This window comes from Eumetopias jubatus, unplaced genomic scaffold, assembly GCF_037043125.1.
Source record: "Eumetopias jubatus isolate StellerSeaLion01/CBP00866 unplaced genomic scaffold, mEumJub1_p1.0 scaffold_4, whole genome shotgun sequence".
NCBI classification, from domain to species: Eukaryota; Metazoa; Chordata; class Mammalia; order Carnivora; family Otariidae; genus Eumetopias; species Eumetopias jubatus.
In genome coordinates, this window is record NW_028274810.1 from 86,775,054 (window position 1) to 86,799,381 (window position 24,328).

Here is a 24,328-nt window from a genome sequence, read left to right on the forward strand (position 1 = left end):
AAGAAACGAGCTGAAGGGGCAAGGGGCCACTGAAGGGAGAAACGAAGGACAAGACGCCATCTGGAGTCGAACTCTTTATTGCCCTGCCCAGGGGGCCCCTGCGCAAGGAATCTGCAGAGCAGGCAGGAGGGGCAGCACACGTCCTTCCCACAACTTGAAGTTACGGGGGGCTGTGGCAGGTGGGAGGACACAGCTCCCTGATGGTGCTGGCTGCTATGACGGCCCCCACGGGGCACTGTCACCCGCGCGCCGGTGTGAGGCCCGCACCTGGGGCTGGAGCCAAGCCTGTTTACACTGCTCTGGTCTGCAGGGGGTCACTCTGGGCATGTCAGCATCACTCATCTCCCCAGACTGGCTGGGGGAGCCCCGGCCTGGCCCCCCAACTGCATGGGGAGATGGGCTCACGTGCTGGGGAGCCCAGGGAGAGGAGGAAGCAGGGGCTGCATGGGCTGGAGGACACCAGGAGATGGGGCACAAACCACCCCTAGTGCAGCTTCACACAGACATCTGATCGGGGGCCCATCCAGCCCTACTAGAACATTCTAGAGGCTAGTGGTGAAGGGCCCAGGGCAGCTTAGCTTATGGAGACTTCTTAGTGTACTCCACCCACCCTGAGACCAGAGCCCTGGCAGGCAGATGTGCTCCAAATCCAGCTCTGGCCCCTGGGCTGCCTTGTCCGGTGGTCCAAATGTGCTCCCCTTCCCCGCCGGGCACTGGGCTGAGGCAGAGGGAGCCCAGCAGGCAGTGGCAGGGGCAGCACTACAGAGGGAAGCTAAGGCCTTTCCAACAGATGAACAAAGAGGGTGCCTCAAGGGCGGGGGTCACAAGCCTGGGAAGGAGGGGACAGGGAGCTTCTTAGTGACCTGTGAGACACAACAAGCAAACACCCCCGCCCCATGCTCATCTTCAGCCCTTGTTCCATCCCATCTAGCCCAGACCCCTGGATCAAAACCAGCAAACCCATCCCGGCCTTTTGGGGTGAGAAGAAAGAATCTGGAACCAAAAGGGTTGGCGACTGCCTCCTCAGGAACCTGGTGGGTTCAGGGCCATGAGGCAGCCATCACCGAACATTGAAGACGAGGCTGACAGTTAGGATGATGCCCAGAAGGAGGACGAAGGGCAGCCAGGTCTTCACGAAGGCCCCGACACTGATAGGAGAGAGAGGAGTCTGAGTGGGAAGGGCCTGGTGAGTGGGGTGTGCTTCACAGAGCCCTGTCTGCCCACCGGCCCAGATGGGGCTGCTGCCCCTAAGGAAGCTCCTGGAACCACTCCCTCACCCCCACACTTGGTCAGTCAAGGGAATGGGCCCAGCCTGGCTCGACACCGACTATGCAGGGCCACCAATCTTCCAGGTTCCTGGCAGACATCTGACACCTAATTGGGCAGGTATAAGAGATGTGTTCACCCTCTCCGGGCCTCGGTGCTCCATCTATAATCATCTCTCTCTGGGGGGGGTCTTCAGTCTCGGTGTGGAAGCCAGGCTGCCGTCTAATGAGGCCCACTGGGAGGGCAGGGATCGGCAATAGTGCAATGTTGTGGCTGGAGCTGAGGGGCTGGGGGTCAGGGCTCCACCTCAGTCTCTCTGTGACCACAGTTATGGTCTTCTCTGGGGACCTCTAAAGGACTTTTGGACTTAAAAGAAAAAAAAAAAAAAGACCCCTAGAGTCTCTTTTTCAGAAGCTCTTAATGATGCACGCAGCTAGCGGGAAGCCTGGAGAGGCGGCCAAGTGGGACCAGGCATGTGCTGGCTCCCAGGTGGGTGAGTCATTCAACCTCTCTGAGCTCCCTTTACCTGAGAATTGGAATAATGCCTTTGACCTTACAGGTTGAGGCTGTGGCTTCAAAGGTCCCCCCAGGCCATCACTGAGGCCCCCCTACCCAGAACCCTGCCTCTGATGAGGGAGGGTGGGAAGGAATCCTGTGGGGCAGTTACCGCCCCCTCCTCTGAGGGGCTCCGTGTTCACCTGACCTGAGCACAGGGCTCTGTGGGCTCACAGCCTCTCCGAGGAGCCAGAATCATAACCTCCATTTTCCCAAGGGCAGTCGCTGCTTAGAGAGGCCAAGGCAGGTGGCTGAGATCACACAGACCTGGGCTTGGACCCAGGTGGAGCTGGACTTCAGCACAGCCACCTTCCTCTCCACCAGGAACTCAGCTTGTTACTCTAGAACCTTCACGGCTCCAACCAGCATCTGCTTTGTCCCTGTTGGCTGCAGGACGCCACAAACAGCCCTGACGGGATCCTTGGGAGAGAGCGGCCCCAGGGGTGAGCAGCGGGTGGACGGCTCACCTGACATACTTCCCATAGAGCAGGCAGAAGAAGCAGAGCGTCACCATGTTCCAGTTGGTGCTGTTGTTATAGCGCATCAGGTTCAAGGCCAATGCCACATGTGAGTGGCAGTTGTCACAGCAGAGACTGTGCTAGAGATGCGGGAAGGGTTGGGTCAGGTGGGTCAGGCAGGGCTGTGGGGGACCTCCCAGCCCGGGTCCTGCTATCAGGAGCAGCCCACCTACCATGCGGTGCTTGTACTCCTCAGAGGCATCATGCACAGCAGTGTCCCACGCGTTGGACCCGCTAGTGTACACCTGAGCAGGATCCAGCTTCCAGTACCTGGGAGGAGAGAATGGGTTCTGGGCACTGGCTCTCCTCTCTTATGGTCACTCAGCCTCACAAATGTTCCTGACGCCTGCTCTGTGCAGGGTCCTGTGGGTGCGGAGGCTGCAGGGGTGAGGTAAGTCTAGGGCAAGAGCCACACAGTGGACACCCGTAACACGGTGTGACATGCCCAGTGCCCTGTGGACGCTGGGAAAGGTAGGGACTAACTCATTTGGGGGGTATGAGAGGCATTCTGGGGTGACACCTGCATCTAGTGTGAAGGAAGAGGGGTTGGCCATGCACAGCAGAGGGCAGAGCACGAACAGAGGGAGAGGCACAGACTTGAGCGGCCTGCACCGGGAGTTAAGAGACTGGGTACTGCTGGAGGAGTCCGAGGGAGGAACAGAGTCAGGAGATGCAGGCGGGGCCGCGTGCTGGGGGACTTGAATGTCACCCTGAGTTTATTCACAAGCAGCATGCTCTCTGTCCCTCCCTCTCCCACTTGGGAGGACTGGGGTGAGTCGGAGAAGAGTCTGTGGAGGTAAAAGCTCACAGACCTCAAGCTGGGTGAGAGCGGCTGTGCCAGACAGTGGAGTGCCCCGGGGGGCTCCAGCCAGGAATGCTGGGAGGGCAGGGCGCCCTCTGGCTGCTCTGTGGGGAACAGCTTGGTGGAGGAGCCTAGAGGCAGGGCCTGAACTGGGGCTGCGCAGGGGCTCCTGCCTGGAAACGGGTGCCCTTAAAACTGACCCCGAAAAGCAGCCTGGCGCAGACATCCAGCCCAGACATCACTGGCCCACATTTCCACCTGCCTGTGGAAGTCAGCAGGGCTTGGGGAGCCAGCGCCCTGCTGTGCGGAGGGGACCAGCCCCTCCCTGGGGCCTGACTTAGCCGGGGCAGCCTCAGACCACAGGGGCTCTTCTAAGCATACTGTCACCAGGCCCACAGCTGAATGGGCCCCCAAGACAGAACAAATGAAGGGGTGCCTGGCTGGCTCAGTTAGTGGAGCATGCGACTCTTGATCTTGGGGGTTGTGAGTTCAAGTCCCATGTCAGGTGTAGAGACTACTTAAAAAAAAAAAAAAAAAGAAAATGAAGACCAAAAGTTCCAAACACCCAAACATAGTAATAGGTCCCAGAGGGCCTGACTACTTTTATTCTAAGCAGAACTTTCCAGCCCAGGTCCAAGCAGTGCCTCCTTTACATCTTAAATGACTTGTTCACTCCCGAGGGGCAGAAGAATCTAGATTTTCGAATGAGACACCTAGGTGTGAATCTCAGCTCTGCCACTTCCTGTGTCATCATGACCAGCCCCTTCTCTTTCCTCATCCTTCCAATGGAGCTGAATACAACCACGTAGAGCTGAGGCAAAGTCTAGATGGTCTGTGGGTAAAAACGCAGCCAGGGACGGGTGCAGGAGATGCTTGGCAGGGGCTGTATGCTCTGGTGGAGCCTGGCTATCCTTCCCCTCATCCCATCCTCAGGGTGCTGACTCCCGCTGTGTCCCAGAAGGCCCGGCCCTAGGGCTAGTCACATGGGTGCTCATCACTTACTTGGCAGGCTTCCCGAAGGCCATGTTGTCTTCCTGTGGAAGGACAAGAGCAGAAGTCAGTGGAGGACCCGCATCTAGCCCGGCAGACAGACGAGGTCAGTGGTGGAAGTGCAGTGACTAAGAAGGCGATAGGTCAGGTGGGCAGAAGTGGGGTCTGGGCCCTGCTCTGGGGCTGGCACAGCATCTGAAGGGCCAGCAGCAGCTTTCCTGGGGGGAGGCAGCAGCACAGCAGGAGTGCCCGAAGCGCGGCATCCGGACACCAAAGACTTGGGAGTGCCAGCCACAAAGGCCCCTGTGTGTGGCTCCCACGTAATTCTCTCACCCTCTCTGACCCATCTCTGAGTGATCACAAGGAGGCAGTTTCCTCTGCGGTACAAATGACAACACCCTCTGCCCTCCTGACCCGACAGTTGGGCCCAGACGGGGCTCTTCCCTGTGTCTGGACTGCAGCCTGACTGCATCATTCAGGGCAGTCCTGGGGGTCGGGGAGGGGGCTGGAGAGGCTTCCGACGAGGGACATGTTTCACCCAAGCCCTAGACCTGCCACATAAGGGTAGGGGCAGATTTTGGGTTCAGAATCAGGAAGACCCAGCTGACGGAGCTGGTCAAAGATGAATTACCATAAAAATATATAAGAGTAAAAGACCTCTGTCATGTTAAGATGGTCATGACATCTATTAATATAACTAGGCTGGTACAGTCACATTTCTTCATTCCAGCCTCTAATGGAGACGAAGCTGCACCCTGGCAATAGGCAGGACACTGCCTGCTCATCTGGAGCAGGGCCACTGTACCCATCTCGGGCACATCCCCAGGAAACAGACCGAAGGACACAGCTGGTTCATTCTAGAAGCCCCATGCCCCTCTTCTCCATGGTCACACCCGGGGAACCACATCAGCCTCCCTGGTGTCCCCACCTTGTGACTCCCACCTTCTGAAGGTCCAGAGATGTGGTTCCTGGATGGTCTGACTCTCCACTCTTGCCTCTAACCCCTACCCATGTCTTGGTACCCCAGGGGTGGGCAAAGGACTGGGTCAGTTACTTAAGAATCCTTCTGGCCACACTGCCCTCCTGGCCTGTCCTGGAGGCAAGAGAAGGGGGAAAGGGGTCAAACACTGGTGAAGAGCAGAGGGCCAGGGCCAGGACTGTCTGGTACCTGCATTCTCCCGGGCCTTGGGGAGACTGGAAAGCTGCCTCAGGCAAGACAGGCCAGCCTTCCACTGAAGCCTTGGAACCCACCAGAGGGGGGCAGAATGGGAACTCACCGAGACAAAGTAGGGGCCGGCAAAGTCCCGAATGACTCCTGTGGATGTGCAGATGCCCATGTGGCCGATGATGGGGAAAAACCACCTGTGAAAAAAGGGACAGGGATGGGCAGAGCTTAGGGGGTCTTTTGGCTGGTTAGACAGACGCTGGGGACACTCCAACCAGTGTGAGAATATGTGACTATACTGTCGTGCAAGGAGTGCCAATTAGGGTGGCTGGGGAGCTGGGGAGGCACAGAAGAGGGGTGAGTGCAAATGAACAGCACAATGGAATACCACTGCACCCCACAGAATGGCTAAACCCAAAGGACAGTAACATGGGGTGTGGGGAGGATGGGGGGCAACTGGAATTGTTTCTACTGCCTTCAAAAACTGGCAATTACTCTATGCCTCAGCAACCCCACTTCAGAGTGTACACCCAACAGAAACCAAAGCTTATTATGTCCGCCAATGCCACGTACAAGAAAACCCACAGCACCTTCGTTCAACATAGCTGGAAACAACATTTGTCAAAATTCACTGAACTGCACACTTAAAATGTATGCACTTTATTGTATATCTACTACATCCCAATAAAGTTGAATTTTCCCCGAAGTTTTTATGTAAATTCCAGCTAGTTAACATACAGTGCAGTATCAGTTTCGGGTGCAGGATTTAGTGACTCATCACTGACATGCAACTGCCGGTGCTCATCACAACTGCCCTGCTCAATACCCGCACCTGTTTAACCCACCCCGTCCCACCCCCCAAGTAAAGCTGATTTTATTTATTTTATTTTTTTAAGATTTTATTTATTTATATAATTGACACAGAGAGAGAGAGAGAGAGAGAGACAGCATGAGAGGGACCACAAGCAGGGGGAGTAGGAGAGGGAGAAGCAGGCTTCCCGCAGGGGCAGGGAGCCCAATGCGGGGCTCGATCCCAGGACCCTGGAATCATGACCTGAGCCAAAGGCAGACCCTTAAGGCCTGAGCCACCCAGGTGCCCCAATAATGCTGACTTTAAAAAAACTAGAAATAATCCATACATTCAACAACAGTAAAATGAATAAGTAAATTAGGGTATAGTAATGAAATGAAATAGTATGTAACAATGAATAAAGAACACACTTCTGCTACACACAACACATATTCTCACAGACATCAGGCAGTGAAAGAAACCTTCCACGAAAGTCCATGCGTAATACTCTGCTTGTACGAACTACAAGAAGAGGCAGAACTGACCTATGGTGCTCGAGGGGGCAAAAGAGGGGTGATTTCTGTGGCAGAATTAACCGGCACAAGGGAGCCCTTTAGGTACTGGAAATGCTATTTTCACCTGGGTGACATGGGTATATATATACATATGCAAAAATTCACTGAGCCATATACTTAAGATTTGTCCACTTTACAGTGTATGTTATATCTCAGTAAAAAAGTTAAACAAAAAAAAGTGAGGGGGAGGCATTTAAACCAATCTCTGGGGCGCTCATGCTCTCTTATTCTCTCTCTCAAATAAATAAATAAAATCTTAAAAAAAAAAAAAAAAAAGACTCAACCCAGCCCTGACTTCAGAGCCTGACTCCACTCTTAAATTCAGGACATTCATTCATTCATCATTTATCAGTCAGTGAATTCTTAGCTCCAGCTGCATGCCAGGCACTCCTCTGGGGACTATAATAAATAAGAAAATCCCTGCTTTCTTGGAGTTTACATACTAGTGGGGAAAGACAGACAGTAACCATGTAAGTAAACAGGATTAATTTCAGATAGTAGTCGATACTATGAAGAAATTAAAGCAGAGTAATGAGATCTGGGTTTCCTGGGGTGGTGTGTGACTACTGTAGAAGGCATGGTCTGGGAAGATGGACAGTTAAGCTGAGGCCTAAATGACGAGAAGCAGCCAGCTGTGTGAAGCTCTAGAGGAAGTGTTCCAGATGGATGCAAATGAAAAAGAGCATTGAGGTGGGAAGATTTGGTGTTTGAGGAATCAGAAGCAGGCAATGTAGCTAGAAAGAGGGGTGAGGTGATTTCAAGCGATAAGCAGGGCCAAACTGTTGGAAGGAGTTTTAAGTGTATTTCAAGTGTAACTGGAAGCCAACGGGTGTGAAGCAAGGGAAATGATGGAACCTGAATTACATTCTCAAGAGACCACTCTGGCCACACCATCCTTTCAGATGCCCGGGCAGCGGACCTAGAAAGGCCTCTTTCCCATTGGTCATAAAACTACCCAGTGTTCCTTTTAAGGATCTTTTGAATCCATCTGCTTCTCACCACCTTAGCACCAATACTCTAGTCAGGATCACCATCATCTCTTGCCAGTATTCCGGAATAGCCTCTGAACTGGCCACCCTCTTCCCTCCACTCTTGTCCCCTCACGTTCTCCAGGCACATGCAGCCCTGGGCTGCTTCAGAGTTCTGCTTTCTGCCTGATGACATCGTGTCTTTTCACGGGTCAGGGTTAAAAAGTTACCTCCTCTGTGAAGTTTTTGCTGACTTCTCCAGCCCTTAATAATCGCGTCCTTGAGCTGCACCTCCAGGTTTTGCCTCCCCTTCCCGAGCAGGGTGCAGCTTTGAAACCAGCAGTTGGCCACTGGCCCTGGACTAAGTGCTTTTTAATCCCCCTCTGTGAGTCCTTAAACCAGATCAGTCTGTTCAGCACCTAGGCCCGGTAACGCCTTGGTTCTCACACTACAGGCGGATCAGGGGTTTCTATATGTTTTGCACATTGGGGTCTACTGAGATTTGATTTTTTAAAAATTTGGACTTTAAGTTCCTGGAATACACCGTGCTTTTGTCCTCATCGTTATCCTTCTCCCTACTGTCACTTCCTCACTTCCTCCGTGCCACCTTCCCTGAAACCCTTCCCTCCCACACAGATCGTTGTTTGTTTAAGATTTTATTTGTTTATTAGAGAGAGAGAGCGCACGCAAGAGCACAAGCAGGGGGAGCGGCAGGCAGAGGGAGAGGGAGAAGCAGACTCCCCGCCGAGCGGGGAGCCCGATGCGGGACTCGATCCCGGGACTCCAGGATCATGACCCGAGCTGAAGGCAGCCGCTTAACCGACTGAGCCACCCACCCAGGGTTGGGTTGAGTCTTGACTTTGTTTTGGGCAAGTTACTCATTCCCAACTTTGTCAGTGAGATGTGGATGTAATAATTACCTCAATGTGGGGGCTACTGTGAGGAGTAAACAGGCCATGCTTGCAAAGAGCTTAACACACTCCCTTGCATTTGGTAGTTGCTCAATGTTGTTACCATGAGGTGTTCGATAAATACTTGCTATCTAATTGGCTGGACTGGCATAGACAAAGTTGCTAAGGAGCTACAGTGGCCACAGGATGGGCACTCAGAATTATGGGAAAGTAGCCCCTCTGGCTTCTTGGACCCTGATCTCAGAACCCCGCCCCCCCGCCTCCACCCCAGTTCCTTTCATCTGGTTGGGAGAAGGTCTGGGTTTGACCAGTAACCCACAAACCATAGCTGTGCCGGAAATCAGAGTAAAGTCTGGAGACAACAGCAGAGCCCTAAGCCTAGGGAAGCCACAGAGAAGAAACTCTCCAAGTATTTGTCAGTCTGGATACTCCATGAAGGCAACCTCCAAAGCTGCTTTGTGGACTGCTGTCTACTCAGACCTAGTACATAATAGATCCTCAATAACTATTCAGAGAAGGAAGGGAGGGAGGGAGGGAGAGTAGGGGGGAGGGAAGGAGTTACTTCCTTCCCTGGAGAGCTCTAGCTGATAAGGTAGACAGTCTCAGTGGAAAGAGCCCCATGCTGGCTTCTAAGCCTTTATTTCCTCATCTACAAAATGGGGATGACAGTATCTATTTTCATTAGGTTGACATAGGACTATATAAGATAATGAATACAAAATGTTTAGAATAGAGTCCAGAACAGAGTACGTATCCAATCTTAGCTGCTTTTATTAGTAGCAGTAGCTACTATCTGGCTTTTCACGCAGAATTATCAACATCTCTGAGGGGGTGGACAGATCTTTGGATTCAGTTGTCTCCTCTCTGCTCCCCTTTCCATAGACAGATGACAGTTCCTTGTGCCACATCTATTCCTAGCTCTGCACTCTAGGTCAGCAATCATCATGATGCACTACGATGGTTAGTTCATCTGTCTCCCCTTCCTGCTGGAGGTTTGACAGGGGGGCTATGGCTTATTTATCTTATGAACACATGCACATAGATGCCAACAGAAATGAGGTGTGAGCTGCTCCTGGCCCAGCTGACTGGGGATCATGGTGCCTCCACCTCATGTTGCTATCAGCTCTCTGAAGAGCAGAGGACTCTATGAGTTTCTTTCTTTCTTTTTTTAAAAGATTTTATTTATTTATTTGACAGAGAGAGATAGAGCGAGAGAGGGAACACAAGCAGGGGGAGTGGGAGAGGGAGAAGCAGGCTTCCCACTGAGCAGGGAGCCCGATGCGGGGCTCGATCCCAGGACCCTGAGATCATGACCTGAGCCGAAGGCAGATGCTTAACGACTGAGCCACCCAGGCGCCCCATGAATGTGTTTCTGAGAACAGGGAAAAACCAGAGATCTTAAGGAAAGAAGACATGTTTTTAGTAAAACCGATACATTCCCTGACTATCCCTTCCAGTTATTCTCACGTTAACATTTTATTTTCTTCATAGCAGTAATCACTATCAGAAGTTCTCTTATTAGCTTACTTGTTTACTGTCTATCTCCTTTCACCAGGATTTAAACTCTATGACAGCAAGGATCATATCTGCTTCATTTGTCACTTTATATCTTTATCACTTAGAACTACTCTGGGCACAAAGGAGTCACTTAGCAAATGTGTTACAAGAACACGGAATGAATGAATGAATGAACACACTTTCTTAAAATTTTTATTTTTAAAGGACTCAGACTTGGATGCTTTTAATAAATGCATAAGTATTTGAAAACACAAGCAAGTGAAGTATATTTTAACATAATATGAAAATTAAAGTCATTTTTGGATCATCAACATGTAAGGCCAAAAAGATGGTCCCTTCTCCACACCACTTGGCTGTTTATGATAAAGGGAACAAATTTACCTCATCAGGTAAGGAGAGGTAGTCAAGAGAGAGCATGTTATGGAGTCAGAAGACTGAGTTTGGGATGCCTCTGCTCATTGGCATGTGAACCTGACCAAGACCTTTAATGGTACAGAGGAAGCTCAGCTTCATCATCTCAGAAATTCCTACCTTAGAAAATGACTGTGAAATTCAGAGAAAATAGGTGCGAAAGAGCTTGGCCAATAGTCCGGCACCGTGAGGGTTGCCAAGGCTGAAGTAGGAGAGCAAACCAGCTTCCCTGACCCAGGAGCTCCTCCTCCCTAAAAGGCGGCCGGACTACAGGAGCACCTGCTCTCTCTCCTGACAAAGGACGAGGCCATGGAAGGAACACTGCTTTGGGAGGCAGACACCCTGGCACCTAAATTCGCTTTACAACTGAAACTGTGTGTGATCTCCAGCCTCACCATCCACGAGACAAAGGGTTGGACTCCCAGATGCCTGGGGGCCTTTTCAATGTTGACATCTCAGGAGGCAGTGTGGTCCCAGCCACACTCTCACTCCCGCCTCTGGACTCAGTCTTGCGTATAGAAGTGATCAGCAAGCATTTGCTCAATGAACGAATAAAGCAGTGAATGAATGAAGAGGTCTCCTCAGACCCGGTGAGGGGCCCCTCTTCCGTTCGCCCACAGGTCCTGCGCTTCCCAGCCACAGAACCTTTTCCGCCGGTCTACAACTGTCTTTCTCCCTGACTAGACCAGGTGTAATGAGGGCGAGGAGCGTGTCCCATCCGTCAGCAGAAATTGGCACCGCGTAGGTGGCGGGGTTCTGGTGACTGGGCGAGGGGTGCGGGCCGGACCCGAGAAAAGGGCTTGCAGCACGTCGAAGGCGGAGGCTGGCCCGGGGCCGCCCGACTCTCCCCGTCCCCGGGCGGAAGCCGGGAGAGACTCACGTGAGCACCGGGATGGGCGTCCACACCACGCAGTAGGGAAAGCGGCTCCGTTCTACGTCCATGGCGCTGCTGCCCGAGCCGCTGAAATGCTTCTGGTCCGTCTCGGCCGCCGTCGGCGCCTCCACTTCCGCCATCCCCGGCGGGGGCGGTGGCAGCGGCAACAGGAGCGGCGAACTCCCTTCCGCTTCCGCCATGCTGCGCGCGCCCCACTCCGTCCGGCCCCTGCTCCAGCGCTGCTCGCCCCGTGGCGTCACTTCCCGGAGGTGGGGTCCGCCGGCTTCGCCTTCCCCCCGGGAATTGGGGCCGCGTCCCTCCGGGCCGGGCCTGCCTGGCCCCCTACCTCGGCGCCGACCGGCCCCGCGTGTTTGCGCGCGCCCTGCAGCGCTGAGGAAGGGATACCCTCAGGCAGCGCGCAGTCTAGCGCGAGAGATTGACCGAGAACTTCATAATTCAGTACGCTGAGGCCTCCCCAGAGGTGTTGTACAGTCGCTATTTATTGAGCGCTTCCTAGGTGCCAAGCACTTGACATACATTGTTTTTAATCCCCATAGACTGGTTCAACATGCGAATTTAGGTATTTCCCCCAGGTTACCAGTGAGAAACTGAGGCTCAAGAGATGAGGTGAGTGGGCCGCGACTCAAACCCAAGTCTGTGTCCCCTGTCCTTTCCCTCCTGTGGTCTCTCATGAGGTAGTGGTAGCGGAGAGGAAGGACAGGCTAGAATGCTATGTGTTGTGCGTGTAAGCAGGAGAGACTTGCCCGGAGGTATTTGAGCTGTCTTGATGTTTGCCAGGTGGCACGGGGGTGGGGGTGCAGGGATGCGTGCAGCCGTGCAAAGCAAGAAAAGGCTTTGCAGAGCGCAGTGTGCAGGAGTGTGAATATCACCTTGGTTGGAATAAATCTCAAACCTTGGATTGATCCGATCCCTTCATTGTGCAAATGGAGAAACAGGCTCAGGGAAGTTCATTAATTGTCCGAGATCACACACAACCAACATAAAGCAGGCAGGCTTAAATCTTGGATTCTTTGGGCTTTTTAAAGGATGCCAAGATAGCCAAAGAAAAGGGAATCCGCTGGGATGGGAAGGGGAAATATGGGGACAAGAAGGAGGTAGGGACAAAATCAGAGAAATGGGAGCTATGCCTTTTAGGGAACATCATTTTCTTCCATTGAATTACCCTCCCTCAACGCTGATCCATAGAAAGCCTGCTGTCCTGTTTCTAGCACTTAATATTTTAATGCATTTTGGGAGCGAATGTCCGTTATGGAACTCTAAGCCCCTTGACTTCAGTAGCTAGCATAGCTCCTAGTACAGAGCAGATGCCCAGGGGCGCCTGGGTGGCTCAGTTGTTGGGCGTCTGCCTTCGGCTCAGGTCATGATCCCAGGGTCCTGGGATCGAGCCCCACATCGGGCTCCCTGCTCTTTGGGAAGCCTGCTTCTCCCTCTCCTACTCCTCCTGCTTGTGTTCCCTCTCTCACTGTGTCTCTGTCAAATAAATAAATAAAATCTTAAAAAAAAAAAAAAACAGAGCAGATGCCCACTGCATATTTCTTGATTTAATGATTGGGTGGATGTTTTATAAAGGCCTTCCAGATATCACAGCTGAAAATGATTCTAACCCATTCAAAAAATTTTGAGTAGGTTTGTACCTCTCCTGTGACCCATGTGTAGTGTCTAATCCTTGCAGAGCAACAACCAGCATCTAGCACAGAGTTTGGTATAGATTAGATATGCAGTATGTTTGTTGAATGAATAAATTACATTACTTCTTGATTCAATCACAATAATCTCTTCCAGATCACAGGCTCTGAGGAGGGTCTTTGCCTTAGATACTCCTCCATCATCACTGTCAATCCATAATTCTAGCACAGGGCTGGTGGGTGCCCTTTAGTCATTTATTGTATACATATTGATGAATAAACAACCAAAGTAAGTCTTTCTTAGGGTCTGCCACAAATTTGGTAGTACTAACACAAGTACCACGTTTACTCTGACAACCTTCAGTGGCTTCTCAGTGTACTTAGGATAAAACACAAATATCTTACCATGGCTTACAAGGCCCTGCATCTTGCTTTTTTTCTTACTTGTCCACTACACTACAGCCACCCTGGCCTCTTTTTCAGTTCCTCTCATGTGCCACCCTCTTTCATGCCCCTAGGGACTTGGCTCACACTCCTCTGCTGAATGTTCCCCCACCCCCTTAAACTGGCTAACTTCTATTTATCCTTCAAGTCTCAGATTAAATGTGGCTTTCTCAGAGAGTCCTTCCCAATCTAAATCAGAAAGCCTCTGTGAATCTCCCTTGGGACATCCTGTTCTTTTCCCTCATAGCACATTTGTAGCTATGTATTGTTGGATTCCCCCACTAGGCTGGAAACTCCTTGAGGGCAGAGACTGTACTTGCCTTGTTCACTCTGTAAACCTAGTGTCTAGTAGTGTCTAGTACATAGCATCTGCTTAATATTTGCAAAAATGAATGAATGGCATACACTTACAAGCTTGGTATCATATGCTGGCTACATACAGTCTGAGGGCAGGAACCCAGCTTATCACTGCTATCTCTTGGGTGTCCCAAGCTTTTTTAAGGAGCCCATAGAGGTTGCTGGGCACAGTGCTCAGGAGTTGTGTCTGATCAGAGATCCTTAGTTCCTTGGCCTAGGCAGCTACAGAAGCAGAGGCATGAAGACTGCCAGGTACTCGGAGAAAGAAGCCAACTCCTCTGACTTCCCTGGGGCCTCTCTCCCAGGCTTCTCCCCCTGCCACCCCTCAGCCTGTCCACACGGCCCCCCCTCATATGCACACATCACCTGGGTTTTTTCACCCAACGTAAAGCCTCCCTAGCCTGTGCCTTGCCTCCTCCGCTGCTGCCACCTCTATCACCCACAGACAGATGGGAAATCTCCATCAAAGACTAACACTTCCTTCCAGGCTCAGAGGATCACAGCAGGGGCCTGGAAGAAGCTCCTCTAACAGACAGCTCAGGAAAGGATTGATAGGACTCATAGCTACCCCTCCCCTCAACACACACACCGACCTAAAATAGGAATGACCATCTGGATCCACTTACAGGGCTGGCTGGGGGAGGGAAGGATAGTAGAGCCGGAACTGTCAAGCTGGGAAATCTTCGAGGGCAAGATGCTGCTTGTTTGAAGGGTGAACTCAGGGCACGTTCTCTTGGTGGGAGTGAGGGCACCCCCTCCATTGGCCCCATTTATGAGTCCCCATGGCTCACACACCACCTGCCTCAGACTGTCTCACTCATCCTGGCGTTCAAGGCCCCCATGGTCTGACTCTAAACCCCAACGTACTTTACAAGCCTCAGCTCTCACTGTCTCCCTCTGGACTTGCTTGGAGTTAACCTCACTGGGCTGTTTGCCTTTCAGAGAATGATTCCTGCACTTCATACCTCCTGTCTTTGCTCACACTGTTCCTTCAGTGGAATGCCCTTCCCCTACTCTACTACTTTCAAGGTTTCTGGCAAATGCTCCCTCTTTGCTCCCAGAGCACGAAGGCTGTGTTTCTACCTATTGAATATTCATGTGTACTTGCATTAGCATTAGCTGTTTACATGTCTGTCTCCCCGAGGGACTGTGAACTCCTTGAGAAGGGGTCTGACTGGATCTATTGGTCCCTGTAGCCAAGCACAACACCCTGCAGATAGGAAGTGCTCAGGGAATGTCACCATTGCTATTTGTTGATCACTGATGGTCTCCTTAAGGGCTCTGGGGAAGAATCACCTCAATCAATAACCCAGGGAAGCAGGGCCAAGCCAGGGGCGGTCACCGCTGCAGGCTGGAGTTGCTGTTGGGCGTCATGCAGTGTGTCTGGAGTGTGTGAGGGCAGAGTCCTCTCTTCTTCAGCTTTTCTGCTTCTGCTCCATTTATTACCTTCTTTGGCTCCTGGAGATTGGGATTCTCCCCTTTAAGCCCTGAACTGTATTCCAGGATTTCTCCAAACCTTTCCACGGTAGGGAGGGGACCATTTGAGAACAGACACTCTAACTCTTTGGACATTAGTTTACAAAACGACTTCCTTCTCTGTTCCGTTTTATAGATGGGCAAACTCGCCCAAGATTATCGAAAGCACGGCTAGGACCAGAATCTAAGTCTCCTACTCCCAGGTGGGCAGTAAAGCATGACGGTTAAATACGTGAACTCTCTGGAGTCAGCCAGCAAGCCCAGTGTTTCAACCTAAGCTCTGTCAGTGGTTGTCATACCTTAGGAAAGTAACTGAGCCTGTTGGCATCAGTTTCCTCATATCTAAAATGGGAAACGATAATTCACATCCTATAGAGTTCTTGTAAGGTTTATTCGACCGGCTATACCTGAACGGTTTCTGGCCCCAAATAAACACTCAATGTTAGCTATTGTAGTAGTGAAAAGCACCCATCACAATTGTAGAAAGCTTACTCACTTAAAAAGCACTTGGATGCACATAATCTCACTATGATTTGGGGCCTTCTTACAATGTAGTGAAATAACCAGAGCAGGTATCAAAATACCCATTTTACTGATGAGGAAAATGAGCCCATAGAGGTTCAGGAACTTTTCTGAGATCTAAGCACATATTAGACAGTTGGGGTTTTGAGCATCGACCCTGGCTCTCTCTGCTGGTGAGCCCTCTTAGGTCTACTGAAGAATGATAAGGCTGAGAGCAGCCTGAGATTCTGTAAATCACCACAAAATAAATGCAAACTCTAGCCTCACTAGGACCAGGCTATTTTATACATAAAAAAAATGAGTCGAGAGGAGGCAGAGCAATACCGAACAACAGAGTACCCCATGCCTGCCATCATGTCCATCAGAATGCTTTCCTCCCACACCACCCCTGCCAGACACAGAGCCTGGCAAACGGTGGGGCACTCCATGGCAGAATGTACAGGGGAGGACTCATGATTCCCAGTGAAATCTAATGCTCAGGGACCACGCACAATCCGCATTTCTGTCGCACATCTTCCAGATAATGTGGAGGTTCCAGGAGGTCAGGGATTAGTCTGTTGTGTGCACTTTCATTAAGCCAGTGCTAGGCACAGAGGAGGAGCTCAAAAAGGATCACGACATTTATGAAAGAAAATGATTTTTAAAGACTTGGACTAGGAATCAGAGATTAGGGATCCAGTCCTGGTTTTGCTTCTAACTCACTGGGTTCCTTGGACAGCCATCCCCTTTTCCTGCCCCTCTTTGGAACTCCTTGTCTCTCTTCTGAAAATGTGGAGTTTAGGGCTAGATCAGTGATCCTCAGGTCTGGCCATACTTAGACCGAATCTGGGATGCTTAAAAATAATGGATGGATGCCCAGGTCCTAACTCAGATCAATTAAAACAATCTCTGGGGTGGGACACTGGTAGTTTTTGAAGTATTCTAGGTGAGGGGCGCCTGGATGTCTCAGGTCATGATCTGAGTCCTGAGGGCTCTTTACTGAGCATGGATGGAGGCTGCTGCAGATTCTTTCTCCCTCTCTGCCGCTCCCCAACCCTCTCAAAAAAAAAAAAAAAAAGTATCCTGGATGATTCTGATGGTATAACTAGAGTGGAGAACCTCTGAGCTAGATAGTGTCTCATTGCCCTTTACCTTCTGCACCTACATTTCAGCATGTGCTGAAGCACAGAGACGGGGACCAGGCCTCTAGGGCCACACCTACCCACCACAAACATAGACGGCCCAATTTTTTTTTTTTAAGTAGGCTCCCTGCCCAATGTGGAGCCCAGTGTGGCAGCGGGGGCTTGAACTCATGATCCTGAGATCAAGACCTGAGCTGAGATCAAGACTTAGATGCTTGCCAACTGAGCCACCCAGGTGCCCCACAGGGGGCCCAATTCTAATGTCTGTTTTGCTTGCCAGGGTTCCTGGCTGGCTCAGCCGGTGGAGCCTGCAACTCTTGATCTCGAGGTTGTAAGTTCTAGCCCCATGTTGATTGGGTATAGAGATTCTTAAAAATAAAAAATCTTAAAAAAAAAGTGTTTTGCTATACATTCACTGGGCGGGCTTATCTGACCCCGCCTCTCTTATCAGTAGGGCTGGTGAGAGCTTTGGGTGAGTCACACATGCAGAAACACATTAAAAATGGAGCACCACGCAACCTTTCTTACTCCCTCTAGTTTTGCCTTCTTTAAAAAGTCATATAGTTGGAATCACACAATGTGGCTTTCAGACTGCCTTTTTTCATTAAGCAATATGCATTTAGGTTTCCCCCGTATTTTTGTGGCTTGATAGCTCATTTTTTTTTATCACTGAATAATACATTGTGTGGCTCTATCACGATTTGTCGATTCACCTTTTGCACGACTTCCCGGTTGCTTCCAGTTTTGGGCAATTATGAATGAAGCTGCTACAAACATTTGTATGCAGCTTTTTGCATGGACATAAGTTTTCAACTCATTTGGGTAAATACTAAGGAGAGCAATTGCTGGATCCTACGGTAAGACTATATTTAGCTTTGTAAGAAACTGCCAAACTGTCTTTTCAAGTGGCTGTACCATTTTTGCATTCTCACCAGCAATGAGAATTCCTGGTGCTCCACATTTTTGTCAGCATTTGGTATTGTCAGTTTTTGGATTCTAGCCATCCTAATAGGTATATAATGGGATTTCATTGTTGATTTAATTTGCAACTCCCTAATGACATAGTGCTGAGCATCTTTTTGTATGCTCATTAGTCCCCTGTATATCTTTTTGGTGAAGTGTCTATTCAGATCTTTTGCCCATTTTTAAATTGGGTTGTTAGTTTTCATATTGAACTTTAAGAGTTCTTTGTAGAGCTTTGTATATTTGGGGGCACAGACCTTTTATCTGACGTGTTTCACAAATATTTTGTCAGTCCTTGGCTTGTCTTTTTCATTCTCGTAATGATGACTTCATGGAGAAGTTTTTAATGAAACCCGATTTATCAATTCTTCCATGGATTGTGCTTTTGATGTTTCTAAAAACTCATCACCAAACCCAAGGTCACCCAGATTTTCTCCTGTTTATCTTCTAGAAGTTTTATTGTTTTGTTTTACATTTGGGTCTATGATCCCTTTTGAGCTAACATTTGTGAATGGTGTACAGTGTTTAAAGCCAGCACTATTTATTGAAAAGACTATCCTTTTTTCATTGAATTGACTTTCCTCCTTTGGCAAAGATCAGCTGACTATATTTATGTGGCTCACCTTCTGGGTTCTCTACTCATTCCATTGATCTATTTGTCTAGTCCTTTTGCCAGTACCACACTGTCTTGATTATTGTAGCTTTATGATAAATCTTGAAGTTGGGTAATGCCAATCCTCCTTTGTTCTTCCTTGACTTTATTATTGTGTTGGCTATTCTGGGTCTTTTGCCTCTCTATATAAACTTTAGAATCAATTTGCCGATATTCTCAAAACTAGTTGCTGGATTTTGATTGGGATTTCACTAAAGTTATAGATCAAGTTGGGAAGAAACGACATCTTAATAATATTGAGTCTTCCTATACATGAGCATGGAGTATCTCTTCATTTATTTTGATTTTCCTTTCTTTCTTTCATCAGTTTTATAGTTTTCCTCATATAGATCTTGTACATATTTTGTCAGATTTACCCCTATGGTGTGTGTGTGTGTGTGTGTGTCTGTGTGTGTGTGTGTGTGTCTGTGTGTGTGTGTGTATGTGCGCGCACGTGCGCGCATATGCTATTGAATAGCCGGGGCACGGGATTTTTAGGGCACTGAGATTATTCTGTATGAAAGTGTAATGATGGATACATGACATTATGCATTTGTCAAAACCCACAGAACTATACAATAAAAAAAGTGAACCATATGGACTTTAGTTAATAATGATATATCAGTACTGGTTCAGGGGCGCCTGGGTGGCTCAGTCGGTTAAGCATCTGCCTTCGGCTTGGGTCATGATCCCAGGGTCCTGGGATCGAGTCCTGTGTCGGGCTCCCTGCTCAGCAGGAAGCCTGCTTCTCCCTCTACCTGCCGCTCCCCCTACTTGTGCTCGCTTGCTCGCTCTGACAAATAAAATCTTAAAAAAAAAAAATCAATACTGGTTCATTAATTATAATAAACACACTACAGTAATGCAAGATGTTAGTAATAGGAGACTCCGAGCCAGGGAGAGAGGGGGATATATGGGACTCTGCTCAATTGAATGTAAGCCTAAAACTGCTCTAAAAAATAAAGTCTAGGGGCGCCTGGGTGGCTCAGTTGGTTAAGCGTCTGCCTTTGGCTCGGGTCATGATCCCAGGGTCCTGGGATCGAGCCCCGCGTCACTCCCTGCTCAGTGGGAGGCCTGCTTCTCCCTCTCCCACTCCCCCTGCTTGTGTTCCCTCTCTTGCTGTCTCTCTGTTGAATAAATAAAATCTTTAAATAAATAAATAGTCTATTAAAAAGTGGGGGGGATTGCCAAACCAAATGAAAGGGAGCCCCTGGTGAATGAAGTCTTCCAATGGCTCCTCCTTGCTTACAGGGCCAAGCCTACAGCCTCTTGTCAAGCACAGGGAGTCCTCTACAGTTGGACTGCCCCTTCAGCCCATGAGCCACTCCACCCTCTACTGTGCAGCTGAACTGAATCGTTCGGGCTCCAGGAGGGAATCTGGGACTTTACACTACTCTGTTGACCTGGGACACTGTCCCTCCCTCGCCTGGTCTGCAAATGTCTTGAAGAAGTTTCTGCAGACTTCAGTTTGGACACAAAGAAGTGATACTGGTCCAAAGCACCTGCTTCATGACACCACCTATTGTGCTTCTGTTTCTGTCAGGATCTCCTTCCTGTCTCCTGAATTAAACCAAGAATACCCTAGCATACCCTGCTGCCTTCCCATCACTCCCTGTTCTTTCCAAATGTACAAAGAGAAGAATTAACAAAATTTCAGTAGTGAAGTTACTGTTCCCACAGTATTGAACCACCATCCTGAAACTGCGCATCAACAACCTTGGGGGGCCAAACAAATTCATAGGGGGTGTGGTAGGAGATTTTAAATTTTGGAGATACTCAACATCTGCTGGCTACGGAGAGATCTACTAGCTCAAGGTAGATCATAGTTTCATCATCAGGTTGTGATACATTCCTTTGGTTAGGTCATCTTTGAGAAGCTGGGTTTTTGGTGGTTGCTGTGATAAAAAGCAATTGAAAGTCAATGTGGAACAGGAAGTGAGGGTAGTAGTGTCCAATCTGATTAGAAAATCTGACAAGCTTTATAGTGCCCAACAAGCACACAGATCCCATTAGTTACTGTATTTAAGAATGAAATAAAAATATTGTTTCTTCTAGTTTATATGTACTATTCTTTTTTTAAAGTGGCTTGGTAGGACATAGTTCTTAATATGTGATTTGAGTATAATTACTTGATAAGTAGAACTGTTAGGCATTTCTTTTGGTTTAGAAGCTCCATGAGAAAATTACCAAGCCACTAATGCTGGGTAAGTGCTATGAGCTGAGAAAGTTTGGGAACTTCTGGTCTAAGATATCCTCTAATCCAGGGCACATCAAAAAACCGTACGTTGTGAAATCCATTTAGTGGGTTATAGCCAGCATTTTTTCTCCTTCATAAAACAGAATGGTAAATAGAACACACTGCATGTAGCAAGGGTAAATATTATTGCGTAAAACTTACGTTCATTATATACACAAAAATAAGCATGGGTATCTTGGGTCACAGTGTAAAATGTGTATTTCTTGTTTGGGTTGATTTTAGAAGTTTGAAAAGCCACTAAGACTTCAACCTCCTTATTTTAGACATGAGAGAACAGCCTGGAGAGTGAAAGCTGATTACTGCAGTTCACAACCATCAGTGCTAGGCTCTGCTGCACTCAGCCCCGCTATGCTGGGGGGCCACTGCTCACAGGGATCCTGCAAGGCAGGCCTCATTCTACTGTCTACCCAGTAGAATGTGGTTACTCAAAGTCACATAGCTACAGAGGTGAGGGATCAGGTACCCTCACTTTGGTTCTAAGACCCATTTGCACCCCACAAATGCCAGCAGCCACACCTAGAACAAAATGGTTTTAATCAATTGCGTCACCCTCACTCTCCTGGGAGCGGAGCAACAAAAAGGCTCGGCTCCTGCCCCCAGAGGACAGTAAGGCTTATGTGTCTCTCCACACTGCAGGGCCCAGGCTGGGCAGGCAGGGGGTAGGGGGGGCAGGGTGGGAGGCAGGGAGAGAGGAAATGGCAGGTGGCTCGAACACAGGAAAGCAAAAGGGGCCCCTGCTGGTCCTTGGGCCCCAGGGCCCAGCCCCCGCACTCCTGCTTTCCCCTCCCTGGCTCGAGAAAGGTCATGGAGAAGAGACAGGGGAGCAAGTCCCAGCAGCAGGAAAAGCAGCAGCAGCTGTTTCCTTCACCAATAAATATACTTCATTACCAAGCTAGGAGAGAGGGGTGGGAGAGGGACTGGGTGGGGCGGAGGGGGGAGAAGCTGCCACCTGTGTTGCTGGGATTAAAGCAATGACGAGATGGTGCCAGACCCCCCACCACTATCCTCACCCCCCCGCCCCCCCTTCTTAAAACTGTGAAAAAGCTTTTAACATGGCCCTCCTGTCTCCAGGGTTGCTCTGAAGCCTGACTGAGAGGAGGCACCTGGCAGAGACCAGGCGGAGGGAGGGAAGGACGGAGGGAGGGAAGAAGGGAGGCTGCAGCTGGAGGGCTGGAGCCAAGTAAGCACTGAGGGGAAAGGGGGGGAGAGGGGAGGAAGGCTGAGCAACTATCAGGAGCAGCTCCCAGCTGAGAGCCAAGGGGGCAGAGAGAGGCTTGGTGAGTGGTGGGGTGACTGCTGTCCAGTGTTAAGCTTGGGGCTGCTGAGGAGGGAGGGGGCCAAGTTAGGGATTTTCCCGTCTGAGTGGCTCAGGAGACCCACCCCCCTCCCCCCAGAGCAGCAAGGGGACAGAGAAAAGCCATCACTTCTTTGGTCTTTGTGGCGGCTCAGCATGTGGGGTGGGAGGGAGGGCAGAAAGGGCCCTTAGCAGGGAGCGCCACCTCAGCAGAGTAGGCCTGGCTGGGAGCTCTGGCAGAAAGGTCACAGTGAGGCCAAGGAGCCCCCAGAAAGGGGAGTGGGAGTGGTCGTAGTGCAGTGCAGAAGGGTATGGCGTGGTGCTCCACCCTCTGCCAGGGTCCTTGGGAAAGGCTAAGCCCCCAGAGGTGGCCAGTGAGCGCAGGTGCAGGGTCCAGAGCCAGCACTGGGAGAAGGGCGAGGACGCTCTCCTGCCCAGGCAAGGGCCTGGCCTTGCCTACTGCAGGACTCCCACCTTCCTTCTGCTTCCACCCTGACATGGTGGCTCTGGAGGGAGGGTGGGACCCCATCCTTTTTCAGAACCTTCCCTGAAGCCACAGAGGAGCTAGCCTTGCCCGTAGGAGCAAGAGTGGCAACAGGTCAAGGCTAGCCCTTATGGACTGGAATTCCACTCCCCTTCCTGTTGCCAACTGAAGTGTAGGGCAATCCTTGAAGACAGCTTCAGCTCTTGCCTCCCAACCTGAGGCAGGCCAGAGCCCGCTAGGGACATGGAAGTGGGAGGTGGGGGGTATTTGGAGGGGCTTCCCCTCCTGCTCTTCTGCTCAGAGCTGGGGCCAGTCAAGGGGCAATCTGCCCAAAAGTCTGAAAGCCAGCAAGTTGTAGCAACCCCCCACCCCCAATGCCAAACTAACAAACAAAACAGGGAAATGAAAAAATGGGGGGAGGAGGGGAAGACAAACCAAAACAGAACCCCCTGACCTCCTGCCCATGGTGAAGGGTCCAGCCAGTAGCAGGGGCTGGGGACCAGAGCTAGGAGGGTCTAGCTGGGCCGGCACTGAACCTGGCCCTCGGAGCTGTCCTCGTCGTCAGAGGCCCCAGCACCCCCACTGCTCAGGCCTGTGATCCGATAGCCCATGTTGAGCAGCATCACCTCCAGTGGGTCGGCATTCATGCGCCGCTGGTTCGCCTGGGAAGCACCCTCCATGTCCTCCACAACTCGGCCTGTGAGGTCTTCGCTCTGTGGGGGAAGGCACACGTACCACTGGGATATATGTGTGTGGGGGGAGGTCGGCAAACACACACACAGATGGAGCGATAGATGTAGAGGGGGCTGCACCTACAAGGAGATGTACTTGGGATTTGTACACATGCTCATATGTGCATCTGGGTGCCAGGGAATGCGCATCCGGGGTATGGACAGGATTCATGCTCACCAGGATACAGACGTGAGGGAGAGGACACACCACATGGGGTTGTACATATGGGGCCCATCTGGTAATCACACTGGGGGGACACACGCGGGGATGCATACTGGGGGGCATACACACATCAGGGTACGTATCGTTTCCTGACGCCGGGGACATACCACATGGGGTCATATACACGGGGGCCCACACAGGGACACATGTGCAAGGCCTCGCACCAGGGTCTGCCGGGCACACCTACCAGACGCCCGAGGTGGGGGCACAGACAACACCCCCGTCCTACTCTTTTCTGTCATCACTCCCAACAGTCCTTCCTTTACCCGTTTCCTCTCCCCTCATGGGACAGGCCTGTAGGGTTCTCCTTAAAATTCACAGTAAAATGCCTCTGTAATTAGAACACCCCTTGACTTCTGTCTTGCTGGCTCGAGAGGGGAAGGAAGCGAGGCAGAGGGCAGGGGAGGCCTCAGGCCAGCCTGCCGGGCTACCCACCCTGGGAGTGGAGGGGACCACCCCACCCTAAGTGTCCCTGTGGACACTCCACCGGCATCACTTCTTTACCCTTAAAGCAACCTTTTGAGGTGGTGCTGTCATTCCCGTTCCAATGTGGAGATGATAAAAACCTGGGCCAGAGATGGTTGAGTCCCTTAGGCAGTGAGTGAAGGGACCAGGATTCAAACCGAGCCTCACCAGACTCCAGAGCCTGCATACTTTCCAGGTAACCAAGGGAATGGCTTTTGCCCAGCTTCGGGGAGGACACAACGCGGTGGTATATGAGGTCCCTAGGGAGCCCCTGAGGTACTGTTCTCACGAGGTGGTGCTGGAGATGCTCTGGTTCCCTCCCTACCTCCTGCACCCCTCGGTTACTGTTT

At 50.6% G+C, this 24,328-nt stretch overlaps 2 protein-coding genes across 5 annotated transcripts in view; both read right to left on the reverse strand.

The window, feature by feature from the left end:
* Window positions 1–61: 61 nt before the first annotated feature.
* TMEM222 (transmembrane protein 222) lies at window positions 62–11,543 on the reverse strand. The gene is made up of 6 exons (XM_028113603.2): window positions 11,350–11,543; window positions 5,409–5,493; window positions 4,144–4,175; window positions 2,513–2,609; window positions 2,289–2,419; window positions 62–1,148 (listed from the first exon to the last, which is right to left on the reverse strand). The coding sequence occupies exons 1-6, from the start codon at window positions 11,541–11,543 to the stop codon at window positions 1,061–1,063; spliced, it is 627 nt and encodes a 208-aa protein (XP_027969404.1). The 3' UTR covers window positions 62–1,060.
* A 9,755-nt stretch (window positions 11,544–21,298) lies between these two features.
* WDTC1 (WD and tetratricopeptide repeats 1) overlaps window positions 21,299–24,328 on the reverse strand; it is a 64,756-nt gene continuing 61,726 nt past the window's right edge. For 3 of the 4 annotated variants that reach the window (XM_028113733.2, XM_028113732.2, XM_088022544.1), the window contains exon 16: window positions 21,299–23,272. In XM_028113733.2, coding sequence (XP_027969534.1) covers window positions 23,075–23,272 — 198 coding nt within the window. In that variant the 3' untranslated portion in view covers window positions 21,299–23,074. The remainder of the gene's footprint in view (window positions 23,273–24,328) is intronic. The other variant, XM_028113734.2, reaches the window with a different exon arrangement.

What these genes read in the sequence shown, in the direction of transcription:
- TMEM222 (XM_028113603.2), bottom strand. Translation starts at nt 11,543, where the DNA reads ATGGCGGAAGCGGAAGGGAGTTCGCCGCTCCTGTTGCCGCTGCCACCG. An exon ending in AGGAGTACAAGCACCGCATG is followed by an intron (nt 2,420 to 2,512) that starts GTAGGTGGGCTG and finishes CCGCATCTCTAG; the next exon opens with CACAGTCTCTGCTGTGACAA. An exon ending in CTCTATGGGAAGTATGTCAG is followed by an intron (nt 1,149 to 2,288) that starts GTGAGCCGTCCA and finishes CTCTCCTATCAG; the next exon opens with TGTCGGGGCCTTCGTGAAGA.